At 36.2% G+C, this 22,080-nt stretch overlaps 1 protein-coding gene and 1 non-coding gene across 5 annotated transcripts in view; both read left to right on the top strand.

The window, feature by feature from the left end:
- The window catches only part of Papola (poly(A) polymerase alpha), a 58,186-nt gene that overhangs the window by 5,545 nt on the left and 30,561 nt on the right, over positions 1-22,080 (top strand). For all 4 annotated transcript variants that reach the window (XM_074067193.1, XM_074067191.1, XM_074067192.1 and 1 more), the window contains exons 2-12: positions 5,703-5,876; positions 6,471-6,537; positions 11,665-11,746; positions 13,815-13,924; positions 14,740-14,793; positions 16,114-16,225; positions 16,923-17,012; positions 17,103-17,241; positions 18,794-18,866; positions 20,104-20,224; positions 21,171-21,255. In XM_074067193.1, the coding sequence (XP_073923294.1) occupies positions 5,703-5,876; positions 6,471-6,537; positions 11,665-11,746; positions 13,815-13,924; positions 14,740-14,793; positions 16,114-16,225; positions 16,923-17,012; positions 17,103-17,241; positions 18,794-18,866; positions 20,104-20,224; positions 21,171-21,255 (1,107 nt within the window). The remainder of the gene's footprint in view (positions 1-5,702; positions 5,877-6,470; positions 6,538-11,664; positions 11,747-13,814; positions 13,925-14,739; positions 14,794-16,113; positions 16,226-16,922; positions 17,013-17,102; positions 17,242-18,793; positions 18,867-20,103; positions 20,225-21,170; positions 21,256-22,080) is intronic.
- LOC141422017 (U6 spliceosomal RNA) lies at positions 11,264-11,370 on the top strand. Its single transcript, XR_012446686.1, has one exon. It is a non-coding gene; the product is annotated as a U6 spliceosomal RNA (small nuclear RNA).

Raw genomic sequence — 22,080 nt, 5'->3', positions numbered from 1 at the left:
TAGGTCATAAGAAACATCTAAATTGAGCTTCTTGGAGTTAATGTGTGTAATACTGTGATTTAATTATTTTTGACTGTTCTCAGACATACTTTAATACTTTTTAAGGGTCTCTATATTTCCTTCATTTTAAAGTTCTTGGGAGTTGACCCAGGACTGCTACAATTTGGGTGAATTTTTACTTCCAGCCGTTCAGGAGAGAGAAGGCATAAAGGAGCAATTGGATCAACCTTGTATTTACAGTTTGGCCTTGAGCTTTATCATACTTTATTCCACTTGAGCAAAACCTATTACATCATTTCTGCTTGAGCTACTTAAAAAAATTGATTGAATAATCCATCCCATAATACAGTTTTAAGGACGTTGCCAGGTGTGGTGGCCATGCCTGTAATCTCAGTGCCCTGTAAACCCAGCACTCGGGAGGCTAATATAGGAAGATCACAAGTTTGAGGCCAGACTAGATTACATAGTTCTCAAAGAAACTGGGAGAAGGGGAGAAGAGATGGGCATATGTTCTGTGTAAACTTTGCCTTGATGAAAATATCTCAGATATCAAGAGACTACCCTCCTTTTTGGTGCTGGGGGTTTGAATTGGACCTCACACTTGCTAGGCAGGTGCTCTACCACTTCAGCAATGTCCTCATCCCCTTTTGCATTGGTTATTTTTGAAATAGGATTTTGCTTTTTTGCCTGAGCTGGCCTGGACTGTGATTCTCCAGTTTGTGTTTTCCTATGGTTAAGATGGGGTCTCTTGAATTTTTTGCCTGGGCTGTCCTCAAACTGCAGTCCTAGGGATCTCCACTTCCCAAGTAGCTAGGATTACAGGCATGAGCCACCTGCTCCCATATTCTAAGGAGAGAAAAGTTCTCAGAGTACACTTTTTACATTATGTCCTGACCCTGAAAAGGTGTGTGTGTGTTGGGGGGGGGGGTGGTTAGCTGTCTTGTGATTTTGAGAGGACACAATTCATGTGTGTAGATAATGTATTTATATCTTAAACAATTTAAAAAGGATTAAGACTTAAGAATTTTTTTTTTAAGAGGTCAGAAAAGATTTTATTTGTAGAGAAGAGAAAGACTGCATGGTGAGGCATATAGGGGGATCCAGAAACCAGTGGTCCCATAAGAATGCTTTTGTCATATATTAAAAGGTAGTGAGATGTTTGCATTGGAGGTGGGTGAAAAGTAAGAATAAGAATAGAGATCCAAAACAGCAAGAGCTGGATATGGTGTTTACTTCTGTAATACCAGCATTTGGGAGGCTGAGGCAGGAGGATTAAGTTTGAGCCCAGTATGGGCTTTATCAAAGCTATTTCAAAGACGGGGAAAAAAAAAAAAAAACCAGCAAGAAATTAGGGTACTATAACTAGTTCTTATGGGAATATGGTGATTTTTAAGGATAGTCAGTAGTTTCGCTCCTAAGTATTCAAACAAAATTTTAGCGGTAAATACAAATCACACTCGTGAATGAAAATGAACTGTGTGCTCAGAGCAAGCATGTCTGTACTTGTTTTTTCTTTTTCTTTGTGTGTGTGTGTGTGTGTGTGTGTGTGTGTGTGTGTTTTGATTTTGAAGGGCTGGGAAAGAACCCAGGGCCTTGTGCATGCTGATCAAGCATACTACCACTGAGCTACACCCCCAGCCCTGCATACATCTGCATGCATCTGTTTTCTTGATAGTTTAAAACAGAAACTTTAGTGAATTATACGTATTCTGGCTCTATGTGTAGTTGTGTGCTTTTTCCTCTCATTATTTAACATACATTGTAGAAGGATACTTTTTAAAGTAGAATAAAATCTGAAGAAGATTAAATACTGTGAAAAATGTTTCCAGAAAGTAATAGGCATAGGCAGATGTCCAAGTGTTCAGGAATGGAAAGAAAAGCTTCGCATTCTTGGGATCAATAGCTCTCTGATGTATGGTTCAAGGAGATGGTGTTAGTGCATGTGTAAAGCAGGATCATTGTTCTTCTGAGGTTTGTGTTTCAAGTTGCTCAAAATTGAAGTGTATATTTTTGTTTTGTTAGAAACCGAACAGCAAAAAGATGTTTTAGTAGTTTTTATCACTCTTATTTAATTTCTTCTTCCTTTTCCTTCCTTTCATATATCCCTTTTGTAGTGCTGGGTATAAAACTTAGGGCCTCACCCATGCTTGGCAAGTACTATGCCACTGAACTACATCCTTGACTCATCACTGTTTAATTTCTAATGTTAAAATTAAATGGAAGAACTTAGCTTCTTCCATTTAAAATGCGGAAATGCTTAATGTTTCTACTTGGGACATTTTGGACACTCAGCATCGGCAGCCATTTTTATTGGAGACTTAAATAGTAAGATGCAGAACATGTTTTTTATTTGGTTGTGATTTTTGCTTATTTTATGTATGTTTTTGAATTAGCTCTGTATGCATAAATATGTATGTATTATGTGTTCTTCATTTAGATGGTTTTATCTTAACTCATAATATGCAGTATGGATTTTATACAGCTGTGTTTCAAATGAAGTAAATATAATCCATCTTGCATGTGATTTATTTCCCCCATCAAAATGTTAATGTGGAAGTCAGGTGTGGAAGTGCATGTGGTAATCCGTGCATTCTGGGAGGCTGAGGCTGGAGGATACTGAAGTCAGCCTGGGCCACATAGCAGGTTCCAGGCCAGCCTAGCAAGACCCTGTTTCAAACCCCCTTTCCCCCTGTCCCCTATTGTAATGTGGAGACATCAGCATTTTTTTGAAATTAGAATGACAACTTTGTGTAAATTTATAAATGTGAACCTATATCATGATATTCTGGTAAGATAGTTGAAGTAGACAGGAGCATTCCAAGCATTGCTTTTTGGGTGTGTGATAATGAAAACTGAAGATTTGAAAGAGAAAAAAATGGCAAAGATAAGAGCGTCCACAGAGAATGAGTATACTTATTTGTTAATGCTCCAAATTGAACTGGTAAGGGATTTAACTCAGTCATAACAGAAAAAGAATTCAGAAAAACATGACTTACACGAAACAAAAATTGAAACTTTTTTTTTTTACTGTTTGAAGCTGCAAAAACATGATTTCTGCTTAGATTTGACTTGAAAGCTCATGCTGAGTCTAGCCTAGATGAAATAAATTTTACACTTGTTTTCATTTTTCCTTCTGTGACAATCATTTATGAGAGCTGGGTGTGGTGGCACAAATGACAGTAATCCCAACACTCAGGGATACTGAGGCAGGAGGATGATGAGCTTGAGACCAGCCTGGGCTACTACATAGCAAGACCTGTCACAAACAAACAAAATCATCTGTGAAAACACTCATAATATCAGCATAATTGTGAAGGCTATAATTTACATGGAGATGCTCCATGAAGTGATGACCAGCATAAGAAAATACAGTTAGGCTAGGATATGTGCTAAGTGTCTGTGTACTGAACAGTAAGGCATCTTGCATTTAAAAAAATAGAAGGCTCTCTTGTTAAGTACTCTTATAACAACAACAACAAAATAAAGGGACACAAGGAAATGAGGCAGTGGTGGATGTGATTATTACTTTGATGGGAACACAAGTACATGCATGTGAACAAACTCATCAAGTTGTATATGTTAATTATGTTCAGTTACTCTGATACACCAATTATACCCTAATAAAGCTGGAAAACGTAATAATCCCTTCAGAAAATAAGTAAATATTTTATCTGAAACCTACTAGTATATGGTGCAAGGGAGGGTCTCATGGTTAGGCAGTTTGAGGACAACCTTCTTGGTGTCAGTTTTGAAGAACTAATGATAATGGTCTTTTGTTTTTTTGTGGTCTAAAATAAACACTGCACATTTGTGACTTGTGTTATTCATAGGGTGAGAAACCCTGTCCTTACTCCCACTCTCACTCCTACTCCCAGGTACAATCTGTCATTGTGGTCTAGCTGTCGGTGAGGGGATGGGGTGAGTAGTACATGGGCTATGACCCAGGCTCTTCAGGGTGGGGAGCTCAGACTGGTGTTGGTTGCACTGCCTCAGGGACTCACTGACACCTTCACACAAGGACAAGCCACTCTGAGTGGTCAAGATGTCCATGGACTACCTGCTGTCATAGGAGCTGGGCTTCATCTCATCTGTAAGGGTTGGGGGACAGCACAGGTGAGGCCTGTTGGGCAGCAGGCCTGGCACCTTCCTAGCTTCCTCTACCGAGGGTCCCATCAGGGCCCTGCCCACAGCCAAACACACAGCTTTCCCAGTGGCTATGAATGCAGTCTGTACCATGAGATCCCTCAGTGAACTCACAGTGGAAGCAGGGGTGGCTGCTGATGGTTGTGAGGTATAGAAGGTTGGGCAGGAAGGTGCGGCCAGTGCCTGGCTGTCTGTCTGACTGGGCCACAGCATTGAGGCTTACCTGAGGCATGGTGACTGAGTTGGGACCCAGACATAAGAGTAGCGATGGCTCTCAGCTGTTTGTTGTTAGATGAAAATATGTAGTAACCAAGACATTATGAATTCAGTTACACTTAGTTTAATGTGTATGTTTTAATCAAAGATTCTCAAAAATAAAACATTTATTTTTAGTCTTCAGGAAGTGCTTGTTGCTCATGTGGCTCCCTAGCCTTGTGAGTTAACAGTGTAATCTTGTATAACTCTGCAGTTTGGATTAGAAGAGGAGGAGGAAGTGACCCAACATGAATTAATTGCTGAAAGAGATACAAGATTTATATTTACTCAGTAAATGTTACTACTGTAGTCTGAATAAAAAGTTGAGAGAGCATGCACCTAGACCAGAACACATTGACAAAAGATACACAGCATAGAGACCACTGGCTAGTTAGTAACAAGCAGTATGGACCTCCTGGTGTTCTTAGGTCCCCATTGATAGCAGAAGACAAGACAAAACATAGCCTATTAGGCATAATGTAGACTAGAGCTCCAGTGGACCTGGGTATAAATGTGTCATGGAACTTACTACATAACCTTCTTAGGTTTGTTGAAATATAAATTTTTCTTCCCAAAAATCAGTAACAAGTTGTATTTGTTATGCCACTTGCCCCATTATCTGTGTGTGAACTTCATTAAGTCAGGTGCTAAGTTCCGTCTGAGAAATGTCTTAAGTTGGCAAAATAGCATTTTTGTTGTATTGTTTATTAATGCTTTAGAAATAGAAATGCAAAAGATTTTGGCTCCTTTTCCAATAGGTAAAATTTCTCAAAAGTTTGTTTTATGGTTTTTTGTTTTTGTTTTTGTTTTTTTTTTTGTGGTGTTGGTGATTGAACTCAGGGCCTCATGCATGCTAGGCAAACACTAAACCACTGAGCTATATCCCCAGCCCTATGTTGCATTTTCTCCAGCAATATATTTGATCTGGATTTTAGTAGTTTTGTCACTTGGGGGAAGGGAAATAATTTTCGTTTATTTGTTTTCGGTTACTTTTTGCTATAAGACAAAATGTCTTTCAAAGTAGAAATTTGGAACCAGGTGTGGCGGTATACGTCTGTAATCCCAGCACGTGGGAGGCCAAGACACAAGGATCCTGATTGCAAGGCCCCGTCTGAGGCCTGGGCTAAGTCTTAATGAGACCCCCGTCTCAAAAGAGTAAACATTTTGGGGATATGGCAGGGAACCAACTGTTAAGACATATTTTACTAAAATAGTGGGTTTTTTCTTTTTCCCCAAGTCATGTGGATTGTTTTCAAATGGTAGAATTTTCTTTTGGCAGTAATTTTATCCAATTCTATTTTTAGTCCAGTTACAACGCAGGGATCACAACAAACACAGACACCACAGAAGCACTATGGCATTACTTCTCCTATCAGCTTAGCAGCCCCCAAGGAGACTGACTGCATTCTCACACAGAAACTGATTGAGACTCTGAAGCCCTTTGGGGTTTTTGAAGAGGAAGAGGAGCTGCAGCGCAGGTAAATAGATGGGGGTGTGTATTTTAATTTGTAATAATATTGAAATTAATTTTGTCTATTCACTTAGGAGGTCAGTTAGGTTATTCACCCAAATCTGTATGTCTGTTTCAAACAGTCGTGATACTCAGATACCTCATAATTTTTCTACTTAGAATTTTTTTCCTTGATTTTTGACGTTTTTTTGTTTGTTTCGTTTTGGTGGTTCTGGGAGTTGAATTTTGGGCCTGGCTATACCACTAAGCTACACCCTTAGGCAAATTTTGATTATTGATGTTTTTGGTCATTATAGTGTAGAGTGGTCAAGAGAGAGGGGGAATGCCTTACCCAGTGTTAACAGTGACTGTTCATAGCTAATTACTCTTTCTGATCAAGTAAAAATGTAAAATTTAAAGCCTGAGTGGTGGCTCATGTCTAATCTCAGGACTTGGGAGGCTGAGGCAAGAGAATCAGAAGTTCTGTTTAGGCTAGCCTCGGCTACATAGTATGATCCAATCACAAAAACAAAAATGTAAAATATAGGAAGCCACATATTTAAAACTTTTTAATCACTGATGTGGGTAACAACTTAATACTTGATAATTTCTTTGTCAACAGGATTTTAATTTTGGGAAAATTGAATAACCTGGTGAAAGAGTGGATACGAGAAATCAGTGAAAGTAAGGTAAGGTGACTTGTGTACAAAATCATTTTTTGAACACAGCAGTTGTATCATCTGGTCTTATTTGAGTGGATTTAAAATCTTTAATATGGAGTTCATTGTAGTCTTTTGATAATGTATTTTGTTGTTTTAAAGCAAGAAAAACTAAACTGAGTGGAGTGGCTTTTGTTTATATAAGTACTCTTTGGTTATAACCTTTCGAAGTTGGACTCAGTAATTGTAACCTCTGCCCCTCAGAGAGGCGATAGATGTTTCCCTGAAAAAGAAGTTTAAAGATGTACTGTATTAGAATTAATGCACCAGGCCCTACATTTGATCTCCAGCATCTTTGTTTTTGTTTCTTGAGACAGGGTCTTGCTATGTAATTTAGGCTGTACTGAACTCTTCCAGTTTCCTGCCTCAGCCTCCCACGTTTTGGAATTACAGATGTGCACCACCATGCTTGGTTTGAGAATCTTGTTAATTTTTAAGGAGTCATATAACAGTGAACATTTTTTTTTAAAAGGTTTTCATTATTAGACAAACTGAAAACCACTATTTAGTGGTTTTTTTTGTTTGTTTTGGCGGGACTGGGGTTTGAATTCAGGACTTCACACTTAAAAAGCAGGCACTCTACTGCTTGAGCCACAGCTCCAGTCCATTTTTGCACTGGTTATTTTAGAGCTGGAGTCTCTCAGGTTACTTGCCCAGGCTGGCCTTGAACCATGATCCTTCGAATCTCACTCCCAAGTAGCTAGGATTACAGGAGTGAGCCACCCATAACAGGCTTATTTAGTGTTTTGTGATAATGTTCTTTGAATTCCTAATACTTTTACTATGAATACGGATACACGCGTGGAGGAGTCCTTGGCTAGGCTTCTGGTAAAAGAAATGTATTTTTAGAGCTGTGTGTAGTATTTACTTGAACCATTTTTTAAAATTATCAAAAATAGTGGTAATTTTTCCAGGTTAGTGGTAGACTCAAGTTTAATTGTATAAATGCAGCTAGAAAATTGATAGAGAACCAAGGGTAGATGACAACCTTAGAACAGGGGGAAAAGTGTTAATTTAGAAGAAAAGTTAGTCGTTTGGTTTTAGTTAAACTTTGATGTTTTTCTTAAAGCAGTGTAGATACAGTTGAAACAAATGATTAAAACTTAAAACAGGGTAGGGGAAAGAAATGGCCCAAACATTATTGTATGCACATATGAATATACGAAAAAAAAAAAAAAACCCTAAAACAACTGGAATATATATATATATTTTTTTTAGTGATTGAAAATGAGATTTTCGGAAAGGAAATTGTTTTTTGAGCTTAAGCAAAAGATGTTTAAGCTTAAGAACTTTTTAATTTGTTGAACCTAGTACTAACTTAGTGGTGGAAACATAGGTTTGCTTTAAGCATTTGTTCTTAGTTGTTTTAAGTTTTAAAAATCCTCAAGTGGAAAAACAATTTTTTTTTTTTTTTGGTGGAGGGGGGCATAACTGGGATTTGAACTTTGGGCCTTGCACTTGCTTTACTAGGCAGGTACTCTACTGTTTGAGCCATACCTTCAGCTCTTTTTGCTAAGGATGTTTTTGAGATACAGTCTTGCTTTTTGCCTAAATTGGTCTGAACTGTGATACTCTTGTTTTAAGCTTTCCATTGTTGCTATGACCTGCTTTTTCTGTTGAGATAGGATCTTGCTAACCTTTTGCTCAAGCTGGCCTCAAACTGTGATCTTACCAATCTTGGCCACCCCAGTAGCTAGAATTACAGGTTTGAATCACTGTGCCTGGCCTTTCAAAAATTTTTTTAAGATAGGGCCTCACTGTGTAGGCCAGGCTGGCCTGGATTTTGTGGTCCTCCTGCCTCAGCCTCTCTAGTTCTGGGATTACAGACATGTGCCACCATGCCCAGCCAGAACTTTTTTTTTTTTTTAAATAGTGAAACCAGAGTACTGCTTCATTGACTTTTTTTCGTTAATTAAAAGTCCAGGTATTTGAGTGTCTGGTAAATTTCTTGAATTAGTAGTTCTTGATACGGATGTTCTTGCTTTATTTTCCTGAGTTTTAATAACAATTGCTTCATTCACAGGATTAGTGCTCATTCCTATTCTAATTGTCCTTTAGATAGTTTGGTGCTATAGGTAGCAAGTTGATTAGAAAATGGGCTAAAGGGCTAAGCATGGTGGCTTATGCTTATAATCCCAGCTACTCAGGAGGCAGAAATCAGGGAGATCATGGTTTGAGGCCAGTCTGGCATAAAGTTAGCAAGACACCATCTCAACCAACAAGCTGAGCATGGTGGTACATGCCTGTGATCCTAGTTATACAGGAGGCAAAAACGAACATACCTGATACCCTATCCAAGAAATACCCAACACATTTGAGCAGGCCTGGCTCAAGTGATAGAGTGCCTGCCTACCAAGTACAAGGCCCTGAGTTCAAATTGCCACAAAGAAAAAAAAGATGGGGTTAAAAAATTTAGGCTTCACAAGTTTCGATCTTTGGATCTGCCTTTTGTAGAGAGAATTTCTTCCTTAGCTGGTTAATTTTAAGATTTATCATGGAATTTCTTGGCCTTTTTGGGTCAGGTGATTCTTTTTTGTTGGGGCCATTCTGCATGTTGTAGGATGTTAAGTAGTAGCCCCAGCCTCTATCTGTTAGATACATTCCCCCTTTCACCTCTTTACCAGTTGTGGCAACCAAAAATGTTTTCAAACATTGCCATATGCTCCTTGGGGGGAGAATTCTCTTTGATTGAGAAGCATTGATTTATATATAGTTAGAAGACATTACAATGTCCTGGGGGAAAATTATATAATGTTTGAATTTTACTTTAGATGGCTGGTTTGTTTGCATCTAATACTCCTGCGAGTTCAAAAAAGAATGCAAGCTGGGTGCTGTGATTCCCTTCTGTAATTCTAGACACTCAGGAGGTGAAGTTTGGGAGGATTGTGGTTTGAGGCTAACCATAAGCAAACAGTTAGCAAGACTCCATTTCAACCAACAAAAGCTGCATGTGGTTGTGTGCACCTGACATCCCAGCTAAATAGTCAGCACCGTTCTAGGTCTAGAAGTGAGACTATTCAAAAATACTTAAAGTGAAAAAGACTGGCAGTGTGGCTCAACTAGTAGAGCCCCTGCTAAACAAGTGCAAGGCCTGACCTCAAACCCTAGTACTGTCAAGGAAAAAAAAAGATTTGCAGTTGAAATTATCTTTTGCAGTGCTGGAGAGTGAACCCAGATTCCTTGAGCATGCTAGCCAAAGACCTGGGTTTTATCCCCAGCTGGGAAAGTATTTTTCTGTGACCTGAATTAAGAAATCTCTTCTGTTGTAGTAAGGCTCATAGTAGGTATAAGCATACTAATACCTAGAAGTGAGTCTCTAGTGCACATTTAAATAAAAACTAAACATTCAGCTCTTTAATTACATTAGCTACATTTCGGATTTTCAACAGTGGTGAGTATAGTGGCTAGAATATCACACATTGCAGATACACAATGTTTAGACTCTTGTCAGAAGTTCTGTTGGGGAGAGTATTTGTGGGAAGGATTTGTTTGATTTGCTGGAGAAACCTGCAGTGTGGTGTTCTAAGGAAGTTTCTGTGACTTCCTTTATGGGCCTCTTTCTATATATAGCTTGCTGGCTCCCCCCCCCACCCACAGTAGTGGGGTTTAAGCTAAGTGCCTGTGCTTGCAAGGCAAGTGTTCTACTAATTGAGCCATGCTCCCCCCAACCCCCCTGCCTCCCACCTTCTTTTTGCTTTATTTTTCAAGTAGGGTTTTGAGGGCTGGCCTCAGACCATGATCCACCTGTCTCCGCCTCCTGCATTGTTGGGATTATTGGCATGTTCTACTATGTCCATCTTAATTAGGTTTATTTTTCAATATTCTGAAATTGGGTAAACACATTGTTGAAAATAGAATTACTTTCCTAAGGTTTTTGGAGTTAGATAACACTTGTTTTATTTATGTTTTAGTTAGGGGAGGTCATCTCTTATATTCTGGTACTGAGTACAGACTTTATTACACTAAGAAATTAGGAGATGGAAGTACTGATTAGTACTCATTAAAGTTGCTTTTTGTTTGGACAGACATTATTATTCTTATGGCCATGGGCCTGAGGCACCCAGCATACTACTTTACTACAGTGCTAGGACCAGGAGGACACTTACTCCAGACGACTTGCCTGCTCTCCCTTCCTGATGGTTCTACTCTTTCTGACCAAAAACAATCAGTAATTTCAGTTCTTTTCAAAATCATCCCACCAAACCCTTTTGCATATCTAAAAACCTAAACTACTTAGTAATACTGACTTTCAAGTCATTTTTGATGTGGTAAAATTATACTCTTAATGTGCTACTGGATATTTGCTATAGTTGTTCAATATGATCGTTTCTGTTAGCAATCAGAATATTTTCAGTCTAATATTCGTAATTTTTAAAGCAATTTGTCATAAATAAAAGCCCTGATGCTGGCATTGCTTAAATTTCAAGTTAGACAGTGCTTGAATTTCAAGTTAGACCTTTTTTGTTTTTTAAAGCACTTATGTATGTGTTTGAACATACTGTATAAATTTGCATTATAATCTTGATTTTTCTTTTCCTTTTTATTTTTGAGGTGGGATCTTGCTATGTTGACTAATTTGGCCTTGAACTGCTGGGCTCAAATGATCCTTAAGCCTCAGCTTCCCAAGTAGCTAGGACTGCAGGTTTGCACTACTATGCCTGGCTTGTTTTATTTTTTTTTTAAAGTACAGTATCAAGTGCTTGCTTCAGCAGCACATAAACTAAAATTGGAATGATACAGAGAAGATTAGCATGGTCTCTCTGCAAGGATGACAGGCAAATTTGTGAAGAGTTCCATTTAAAAAAAAGAGAAAGTAAAAGAAGTACAGTATCAAAAACTGGGTATGGTGGGGGACTAAGCTCAGCACCTCAGGAACTAAGACAGGAGGATGTTGTTTGAGGCCAGTCTAGGTAGTACAGCACTACCCTGTTTCAGAAAAGCTGAATGTATGGTATTATTTCTTTTCTTTTTTTTTTTTTTATTGTTTTATTACTCATATGTGCATACAAGCTTTAGGTCATTTCTCCCCCCTCCCCCACTCCTTACGGTATTATTCCTTGTGTGCTCTACTAACAACCATTTTGTTTGTTTCAACAGAATCTTCCACAATCTGTAATTGAAAATGTTGGAGGAAAAATTTTTACATTTGGGTCTTACAGACTAGGAGTACATACAAAAGGTAAATATTAATTTGTTTATCTTGAATAAATTTACTTTTTATTTCTTAAAGTTACAGCAATTTACTGATTTCAGTTTTTTATGGATTATACACTAGCTTAGGTTTGCATGGAAGAGAGTACTTAAAGGATTTTAAATTTGTCAAGAAAGATAAAAATGATGCCTTCTGTACCTGCATTGTCCAATGTAGTAAAATTACATGAAATAAAAAATTCAGTTAGTAAAAGTTAGCCCATTTTTTATATATTGACTAGCCGCTATGGCTAGTAGCTACTGCTTTGGAAAGTGCAGACATGGAATGTTTTTCCTTTGCAGAATTTTTTGGACAGTGGTGCTCTGTATGTATCTTTTCCTTCCACCTGAACTTGGAAATGAGCACTCTGGAAATTAGAACAAAGTGAGTTAAGACTTTTAAGAAAACTTGTGGGCTGGTAAAGTGGCTCAAGTTATATAGTGCCTGCCTAGCAAGTGGGAGGCTTGAGTTGAACCCCCAGAACTTCCACAAAACAAAACAAATCACAAAAACAAAAGAAAAATAGAAAACTTGTTCATTTTTTCCCTCACCCTTCATTGCAGACAAATTATAAAATATAGCTTAACAAAAACAAACCAGTGTGTATCTGTGGCTTCTGATAATCATGGTGAATATTTTCTTGGAGTTATTCCCTCTGCAAATAAATACAAAATAAGCATGTTATTGTGGCAAAGAACATGTACTGAATTGTTGCTTTTTTATTGGGCACTGAGCTAAGCGCTTTATCTTCATATCTTATTCTCATAGTACTTTTATTCTCATAGCAAATAGGATCTCAGACTTAAGAGACAATAATACTCGAACAGATCTTCCAACACACCTGCTGATAGAATGAGTAGATATAGCTCAGGCAGTATGAAGCTAAACTCTTAAATCATTAAAAAACTGACTTTTTTGGTTTTTTCCTCTGTGGTGTTTGGGGATCAGAACACAGGGCCTTGCACATAGCTAGGCAAGCTCTCCACCACTGAGCTATATCCTCAGCCCTTGGGTTTTATTTTTTTGGTGGTGCTGGGCTTTGAACCTAGCACCTCTAGGTAGGTGCTCTACTACTTGAGCCACTCCACCAGCCGTTTTTTTGTGTTGGGTCTTGCGAACTATTTAGCTGGTGGCTTTGGACTGTGATCCTCCTGATCTCTGCCTGCCAAGTAGTTAGTATTACAGGTGTGAGCCACCAGCGCCCTACCAACCCTTGGTTTTTTGAGACAGGGTTTGAATATGTAACCCAGGGTGGCCTTGAATTCCTACCCTCCCCTGTGCTGGAATTGCAGGAGTGGGCTACCACATCTACCTGACCTCTCTTTTTAAAACTACCTGCCAGTAGTGGTCTCTGTGAAGCTGCCAATACAGCATTCTCTGTGTTCTGGCATTCTTCCCTGCCCCTATCTTTCATTGCTTTATCTCAGTAAGATCACATCTGCTTTTGATGTCCTGTGTGTTCTGTATATCCTTCTTGCCATTTATTCATTTATTTATTTGTATTGAGCCCAGGGCCTCAAGCATGCTAGGGAAGTGCTATACCATTGAGCTACTCCACACCTCTCCTTTCTTGAAGGTGCTAAATTGTCTTCAGAGTAGTGCCTCAGTCTCTCATCTGTTGGAAAATGACTGTGTTGACCTGATTTCCTATAGATCTCTTTTTATAATCTCAGTTAATTGATTTTAACCCTCTTTTTTGGTAGGGGAGTCAATAAACACCAATCACAAAGTAGGTAGAGGAGAAAAGCTTTGTTTAACTAATGAGTATGGCTATGATTAATGACATCAAGCCATTGCGTATGTGTTTCAGTAATTCCCTGTCTTAACTATGAGACTTTGCTCTAATTTTTCTTAGGCCGTTGTAAATACATCATACTTCAAGAAAAAACAGACCCCATTACTTACAGCTATTTTTCCTCTACTGATTGGTTGTTTTTTATTAAGGAGCAGTGAATTTTTAGAACTTGACAGTATAATGTTAAATAGGTTGTTAACATCAGATGCTGTCATGATAGGATGTAATGTAATTGTAACAGTGTTTTTTTTTTTTTGAAAGGTGCTGATATTGATGCGTTGTGTGTTGCACCAAGACATGTTGATCGAAGTGACTTTTTCACCTCATTCTATGATAAGTTAAAATTACAGGAAGAAGTAAAAGATTTAAGAGTATGTAAATGTTTGGGGTGAGGGAGAGGAGTTAAAAAATGCATGTAGTTAATTAAGTGAATTTTTTTGCATAGCCAGCATTTGTTGATCTGTTTCAATTTGTTAGGCTGTTCTAAACATTTAATATGTGTTTGCATTTTAGTCTTTGAACTTAAAATTGTAAATGTGTAAGCTTATAGAATAGGAAATAGAGACAAGCAAAATAAACACTTGGTAATCTGGGAACAGTTACACATCTGAATTACAGAAATCAAGATTTTTGAATTCTAGTCTTTTTGGTGGTACTGGACTTTTGAACTAAAGGCATCACTCTAGCTAGGTAAACACTCTACCACTTGAACCATTTCACCAGTCCTTTTTGAGATAGGGTTTCACTTTTTGCTTGGGCTTCCTTGAACCACAATCCTCCTGATCTCTGCTCCCCTAGTAGCAAGGATTACAGGTGTGAGCCATAGGTGCCCTGCTGAATCCCAGAGTCTTAAAAGCTAGTTGCTGGGAAGTTACTTTGTGTAAAGCATTGTTCTAAAAACAATTTCAAGTATCTCAGTGGTAGAGTGCTACCATGCTAGTGGCAGACCCTAGCATGCGCCAGGCCCTGGGTTTGGTCTCCTGGCACTGAAGAAAAAAACCAGATAGTCACAATAAAAGTATTAAATAAAGTTTGGGCCTAATGAAGGTATAGCTTAAGCACTTGCTTGCTTTCCAAGTGTGAAGCCCTGAGTCCAAATCCCAGTCCCATCAAAAAAAGAAAAAGAGAGAGCAAGAGAGAGAGAGAGAGAGAGACAGACAACTAAACTTGTTTACTTTTCTTACAGGCTGTTGAAGAGGCATTTGTGCCAGTTATCAAACTCTGTTTTGATGGGATAGAGGTAAGGTGTAGCTCACATGGATAGTTCTTAGTATTCAATGTCACTAATTTTTATATGAGTGTAGGTTAAAGGTTTGGTTTATTTTCAAGTAATAAGTAGTGAACTGGTTCATATTAATAAATTTTTTAATGGAGGAGGAGCCTATTTTGTAGAATAAACCTGTTTGGTTCTTTTATCATAAATCATAAAAATAAGGAGCCTAAACATAAGCAGAAGGAATGAAATCCTGACTAAAATGCTACTATAAAACAGTTTCTTGGTAGTTTTTTCAGGTGCAAGATTTGTTTTGCTTTAGTCTCACTGAGGCAGTAACAAAGTATATTTTTACAAATAGCATTTTACCATAACTTCATTTAAGTTAAATATAGAAAAACTTGGGAGAAAAGTGTGTGAAACAGTAGTGTGTGTGTTGAAACATTTTCTGACAGGAGAAGATTTAGAGGTCAAGTTTTTGAGATGGCGTGTATTTCTCCTTGCTGCTTTTTAAACATGCATAGCGAAAGCCATTAGAACAAAGTTGATGGTGAGGCAACTTTAAATATTTTAGTATGTTAATTCTATGTACAGAATAGTGCTGGAAAGTCACTGATAGTGATGGTGAAGATTATTAAGTTGTAGAAACTGGAAAAATGATAATTTGATGTTTTGCAAATGATGGTAATTTCTAGAATTGTTGCATAAGATGCCCAACTCTGTCTTTTATGAAAACATGAACTATTTGACCTTATTAATAAGTAGGCATAAAATGTTAAAATTAGATTTATAATCAGCTTTTAAATACAAAACAATGTGTATACACACACACACACACACAATTTTCCTCATTTTTTCAGTGGTTTTGCTTTCTTCCTACACAAAACCAAATTGGAAAAACACTGTAATACACTTTTAAGTTCTCGTAGAAAACAGGAGCTCCTTTTTTACTACGAAATGGTTGAACTAAATATAAAGATATTTATCTTGTATTTGAGTACCTTTTAATACGTAATCAGTTTAGAATTCCTATAGATGAAAAACTAAAAAGTTGAATTTTAAGAAATTCAGTGTAAGTCTTTATCAAACCTAGTAAATTAAACTTATTAAGTATGATTAAAATGAAAAGTAGGTATTTGTACAAGTTCCATTTCATATTATCATGCTTTAACATCTGACTTAAATACATATGATATGAATTAATAGTGTGGCTTTACAGGGGAGGGCATTGTCATATTCATAATTGATGAAAAAATCCTTTCCTTAAGTAGACTTATTTTCTTTTTTATAGAAGTGGCTTAAAATAGTTTGACAGGTATGGAATGTTAAGTTTTGTTTTTGTTTTAGATTGATATTTTGTTTGCAAGATTAGCACTGCAGACTATTCCAGAAGATTTGGACCTACGGGATGACAGTCTGCTTAAAAATTTAGATATAAGATGTATAAGAAGTCTTAATGGTATGTCAAAAAACCTATTTCCTTTTCCATAGTTGGAGTTTTTGTCAAATATTAGTTGTTTTTAGCTCAAGTTTTGAAATCAAGCTTATTGTAGCTTTTCTGTCAATGCTTAGTGAATAAAATAAAGTGTACTTTAGAGTATAGAGAAGTTTTTGGTAACTTATTTTACTCATTGGTACCTAACACTTCTTTTCTGTTTATGGCATGTGGGATACTTAAAAAGATTCTTTGACATTTGTATTCTATTACTAGTGATTTATATTTTACTGTGTAATACTAATGACTTTTTCTCTTGATACCCTCCCTTTAGTAATGAATGCTACCAGTTAGAAAGGGCTGTTGTGAACAGTTGTATATTAGCATAGCTTGATAATCATTCTCTTTCAGAACAGTTCTTAGAAATGTAAGTGGATTGAATCCTTAGTATAGCTAGAGAAGGAAAAGTTTCAGTTGTGAGTTGTAAGGTTGAGATTAGGCAGATTGTAGTGCATTTTCATTGATTTGGGATTGTGTTTATGATAGGAAAGAAGTGGTTTAGAGTTCTTATTTTTTGTCCTTTATTGAATTAACAATGATGATTCTATCAAATAAAGCTTTTCTTTAATTTAACATCAGTCTCAGAAAGTTAAAAAGTAGTATTGCCATTAAACTTTCAATGATTTAATTTCTTTTTTTTCCCCCCACTCCTGTTAATCAGGTTGCAGGGTAACCGATGAAATTTTACATCTAGTACCAAACATTGACAACTTCAGGTTAACTCTGAGAGCTATCAAACTGTGGGCCAAACGTGAGTTCAGAATTTGTTGGATAGCTTATTAAAAATGTTTAAACTTTTCTTCAACACTAACCTATGTTTTTGTTTTTCCCTTATCAACAGGGCACAACATCTATTCCAATATATTAGGTTTCCTCGGTGGTGTTTCCTGGGCTATGCTAGTAGCAAGAACTTGCCAGCTTTATCCAAATGCAATAGCATCAACTCTTGTACATAAATTTTTCTTGGTATTTTCTAAATGGTATGTGTTTAGATTATATTAAAATAAAATTGATTGTAGACACTGAAGTTTAGTCTTATTTCTATGACATTTCTGCAGCTGGTTTCAGATTCAAATTTTAGTTCATGATATAGCCATTTAGGTAGCCATGGGATATCACATTGCATGTAAAATAGCAAACCTGAACTCCATCCTTTTTCATAGTGATGCCAGCAGATTCTATTTGTGCTTACTTGCATATAAACCTTACCCTTCAGATAAACACTAAAATTTAGTGGTAATGTCTGCTAAAATCTAACTTATTAATAGCTTGAGATAGCAGTTATTTTTAGATAAAACCTATACACACCACCTCTTTCATTCTTTGAATGCTTCTAAATCCATAGACAATTACTTTTTTCTGATTGTATTTTGCTTTTAATTGTCCATTTATCTTTAGTAGTGTGTTTAAAGGGGTTAGTTTTATAAAAATCTTTTAAGAAATACATTAATGTAAAGTGCCCGGAAGAAAAAAACTACAGTTGCTGGATAAGTCATTAACCTAAGAGAGATTTTTTGTTGTTCCTTCATGTTCACAATTGTGAACGATGATTTCTCTTAAGAAACCATCAAGGCTTATTGTCACTTTGTAGTAGTTGCTTTGGCCTCAAAAGTGAGGGTTCTTGGTTTTTAATCGAATTTATCTTAAGAGATTTAAGTCTTTATCCCACCCGATCCTCCCTTTCCTCAATCTACAAAAACCCCAAAACAAAACAAAAAAGCTTCCTAAAACAAAATTCTTTTCCAGTAATTTTGTAAAAATTAGAATTATTGGATAAAATTTATGAGTAAGCACTGTGACACATTTTATGATACACACTCTGCTGTTTTGTGATTTGATAGCACATTTTACTCATACGAGCACATTTTACTCATACGTAGTAAGGTGCAGAATATCAGAATTTCTCTTTCGGCTATGCTGTGTAAACAAACAATGCCTTTAATAAGCTACCTTGATAGTAAGGGTGACGCAGTTTTCCATTTTTTTTTTTTTTGTATTCTCCATAAAGGCCTGAAGTAGCTAATTTATACATTGAATCCTCAGAAGAATGTGTTCATGACACAAAATCGTACTGCACTTACTTATGTTACAACCTTTAAGTCATGAGGTAGAGAAAAATTGTCCTTACTGATTTTTATAATTATTCTTATCCTTTTGACTATAACCCAAAATAACTTAATTGTCTTCAAATGGAACTAGTACAGAGTTTTTGTCCTTCAAGGGGATTTATCCTTTTCAAGATTGAGGTGAACCTATCAGATGTCTTTGAATGGTGCTTCTTCATTTAAGTAGTGCTTTGTTAGTTCTTCAAGAGTCAGAGAAGTTGTTTGATAGCAGTTTGAGAAAGCTGTCAAATGGTTTAGTTTAATAGAGGAAAAATGTTTCAAATATGTCAGCAGAAAAGGAGTAAAACGTTTTATATACCAAAGTGTATGAAGAAGGATCACATTCACAAATGCTGTATGTTTAACAAAATACGTTTAGATGATAATATCCAATAGTCTTATCAAGTGCTACAATCTTTTTAAACAGGGAATGGCCAAATCCAGTGCTATTGAAACAGCCTGAAGAATGCAATCTTAATTTGCCTGTATGGGACCCAAGGGTTAGTGTATTATTTTTTCCCCTACAAATCCACACTGTGCAATAACAAGTAAAAGTCACCTGCATAAACTCCAGGGAGACTTTCCAGCCTTTTACAAATGAGTGGACATGTCCGTATTACACTTTCTTCTGATGACCTCATCTATCATTGTCATCTGATGTACGAAGCATAATGATGTACCCTGTAAACCACCTTTAATTGTACATAGTCACACAGATTTCACTAACATCTTCACGTACTCTATATAGAACTACCTTGTAAGTTAAAGTTGTGTGGGCATTTGTGCTTTAAAAAAAAATAAAAGGATACTAAAAATCCCTGTATTTTTTTATTTGATCTAAACACTTGTTAAAATTGGATTGTTGTAGGAAAACTGTTGCTTAATGTTTATGTGTGGCAGATAACTTCTAAGCAATATTATTCTAATTACCATGATCTAAAAATTGGTTTAGATGTTTCAGATATGATGAAAACATGGTTGGGCTAAAGAAGAGCTTCCATTTTGTTTCTTGAGAAGTTACAGCATTTACTGCTTATACATTTTATGTGTTAATATCATGAACTTTATTAATTGATTAAAAAAAAAGTTAGGTTTAAGTTCCATTAACTACATCAAGCTATGTATTTTCAAGTTTTCCAAACTTCAAGGCATTTAATTTTGGAAGATGTGTGTTAACAGTTTCCTTTGTGGAAATATGTCATTTATCATTAGTATGTAGATAAAGATTAAGTTACTAAATCATTCCATTATTTCTTAAATGATACCAACATAGACAATATAATTTCATCACGTGTTAACAAGCTTAATCTCCTTAGTACTTAAGGTTTAAAAGTTTAGTTTCATCTTGTTTAAAGTTAGTTTTACACGGAAGAAACTTGTATGATGACATTTCTTTAACATGTTATTTCATGGGCATCCCCATTTCTGTTGTTGAATAAAGAAAAACTTAATTATCGATAGATTCCCAAGTAGAACTTTCTTTGCTTAGCAGGCACACTTAGTAAGGCTGCCAAAATAGTTATGCCCATATGATTGCAATCAACCATTAGTTTAAACCATATCATTGATTCTATGAAGAATTCTTATAAAAACAATGTCTTACATGGTTTTTCTTTCTCAACTCCAGCTATGAATGAAATAAAATTTAATCATTGGTTCAATTTAACAAGGGGTAAAAAGTCCAAGTTTCTGTTGCATGTGTACTTGAAGAAACTGATTGGCTGTTGTTGTATGTAGGTAAACCCCAGTGATAGGTACCATCTTATGCCTATAATTACACCAGCATACCCACAACAGAACTCCACGTACAATGTGTCCGTTTCAACACGGATGGTCATGGTTGAGGAGTTTAAACAAGGTAAGTGTTTATCCTTATGCTCTCCCTTGTATACACAAAGGATTTACATATCATAGACCCATTAGTAAGCAGTGCAATTTAATTGAGGAAAGTGTTAATTGAAGTGAGTTTTGTCATTCTTTATTATATATTTGAGAATTGACTCAAATTTTCTTCTAGGCAGTTTATTTTTGATTGTATGTTGGAGGATTAATCAACATTTAAAACCGTTGTCTTTAGCTGGGCTGTTATGAGCTGGTTTAGTGCTACATGTTGCCTTGTAAAATTATAAATGGTAATACTTTGTCTCCGCTGGTGACAAGAAGGAATTCTTAGTAGACTTCATACTCTTGGAAAAAACTTTGAGCCAGCTAGGTACCAAATCTGCTCAGTATAGAACTCCTTTTAGCTTGTTTGAATCCCAGTTTTACTGTAAATTTGAAGGTATTGCTGTTGCCAATTTTTTTTTTTTTTCCGAGTGAAGTAAGTGGAATGGGACTGTTTAGTTGATTGAAAGTAGTCAAAGAAGTAGGAAAAAAGCTGTTAGCTTCAAATTAAATTTAAAATTATTTACTTTTGTCCAAAGAGGCTTTTTATGGGGTAATGCTTCTACCCTCTTAGAAATAGCAATTAACTTCTTTTTAGAGAGGCAAGAAATGAAGTTTTGGAGAAAATTTTCCTTCTCACGTAACTGCAGTGCTTGAGTTTTGAACAAGTCTTTCTATGAGCTTGGTTGTAGAATCATGGTGTTTTGCCAGAAATCTCTCAAAAAAATCCTCCAGCTTTTTTGGGAAAAAAAAAAAAGCGTATGTATGTAAGAATATGCTCTAAAGCCATAAAATTAAACTATTTTGAAAGGTTACTGTTTTAGGATTATAATGAATGCATGTAGTATGTTTAAAGATTACTTAAAATTCTAGCTTGTTAGGCTGAAGCATGCCAACATTCTAATATGTTTTTAATTTAGGTCTTGCTATCACAGATGAAATTTTGCTGAGTAAGGCAGAGTGGTCCAAACTTTTTGAAGCTCCAAACTTCTTTCAAAAGTACAAGTATGTATTTTAAGGCATGTCGGACATGTTGCTCTCTTAAGTAATGGTTTCATGGTACCATATATGACATTTCTTTTTACTAGATCAGTGTAGCTTTGAAGTTCTTTAAAAAAGTGTAGAATTTTCCCTCCTCACAAAGGACATACTGTTTTTGTAAACTCCATATTTTTTCTGTGTCAATGTAATGTGCAGCTCTTTCAGTGTTGCTGCTTGATCTAACTGAACTCCTACTGCCTTTGTAGCAGCATCATTTTGTAGGCATGTCAGTCCTGACCAAAATAGTGAATCTGTATACCTTGGCAAATGGGTGAACTGTTCAAATCTGTAGTTAAGATTTTCTATTGAGAAACCTAAGTATTTTCATCTAATTCTGGAAACTTGTTTAGTATAATGATCCATTAGAACCTAGGTACACCTAATAAAATGTTAATTGTAGCCAATTACATGTTTTCAGTAGTCACAACATAATATTGGCCTACCATTTTCCGCCACTGTTAAAGCCCCATCAGTTATTTCTATTGGATCTAAGTGAGTGTTATGATTTTTTTACTAATGGTTTTAATATTATGGTTTAATACCTTAGCAGAGGTTAAAAGCCTCATTAAGTGTGTTGGTTTGATGAAAAATGTAAGTTATAATAAATCTTACTTTTCTAAAAAAAAACCATGGACTTGCACTTTTATTTGCCCTGGGCTGAAAATTTTCAAAGTCCCCATAATTTTTTTTTTTTAAATGCTTGAAACTTTCCTGACCATTTGATCTTGTGTTGGATCGTGTTTTGTAATAATCTAAACAAGATTACTTTATGCTTTTTCCCCAATTAAA

The sequence above is a fragment of the Castor canadensis genome, chromosome 3, assembly GCF_047511655.1.
Source record: "Castor canadensis chromosome 3, mCasCan1.hap1v2, whole genome shotgun sequence".
NCBI classification, from domain to species: domain Eukaryota; kingdom Metazoa; phylum Chordata; class Mammalia; order Rodentia; family Castoridae; genus Castor; species Castor canadensis.
The sequence above is the reverse complement of the archived record's forward strand: the minus strand, read 5'-3'. Positions and strand labels throughout refer to the sequence as shown.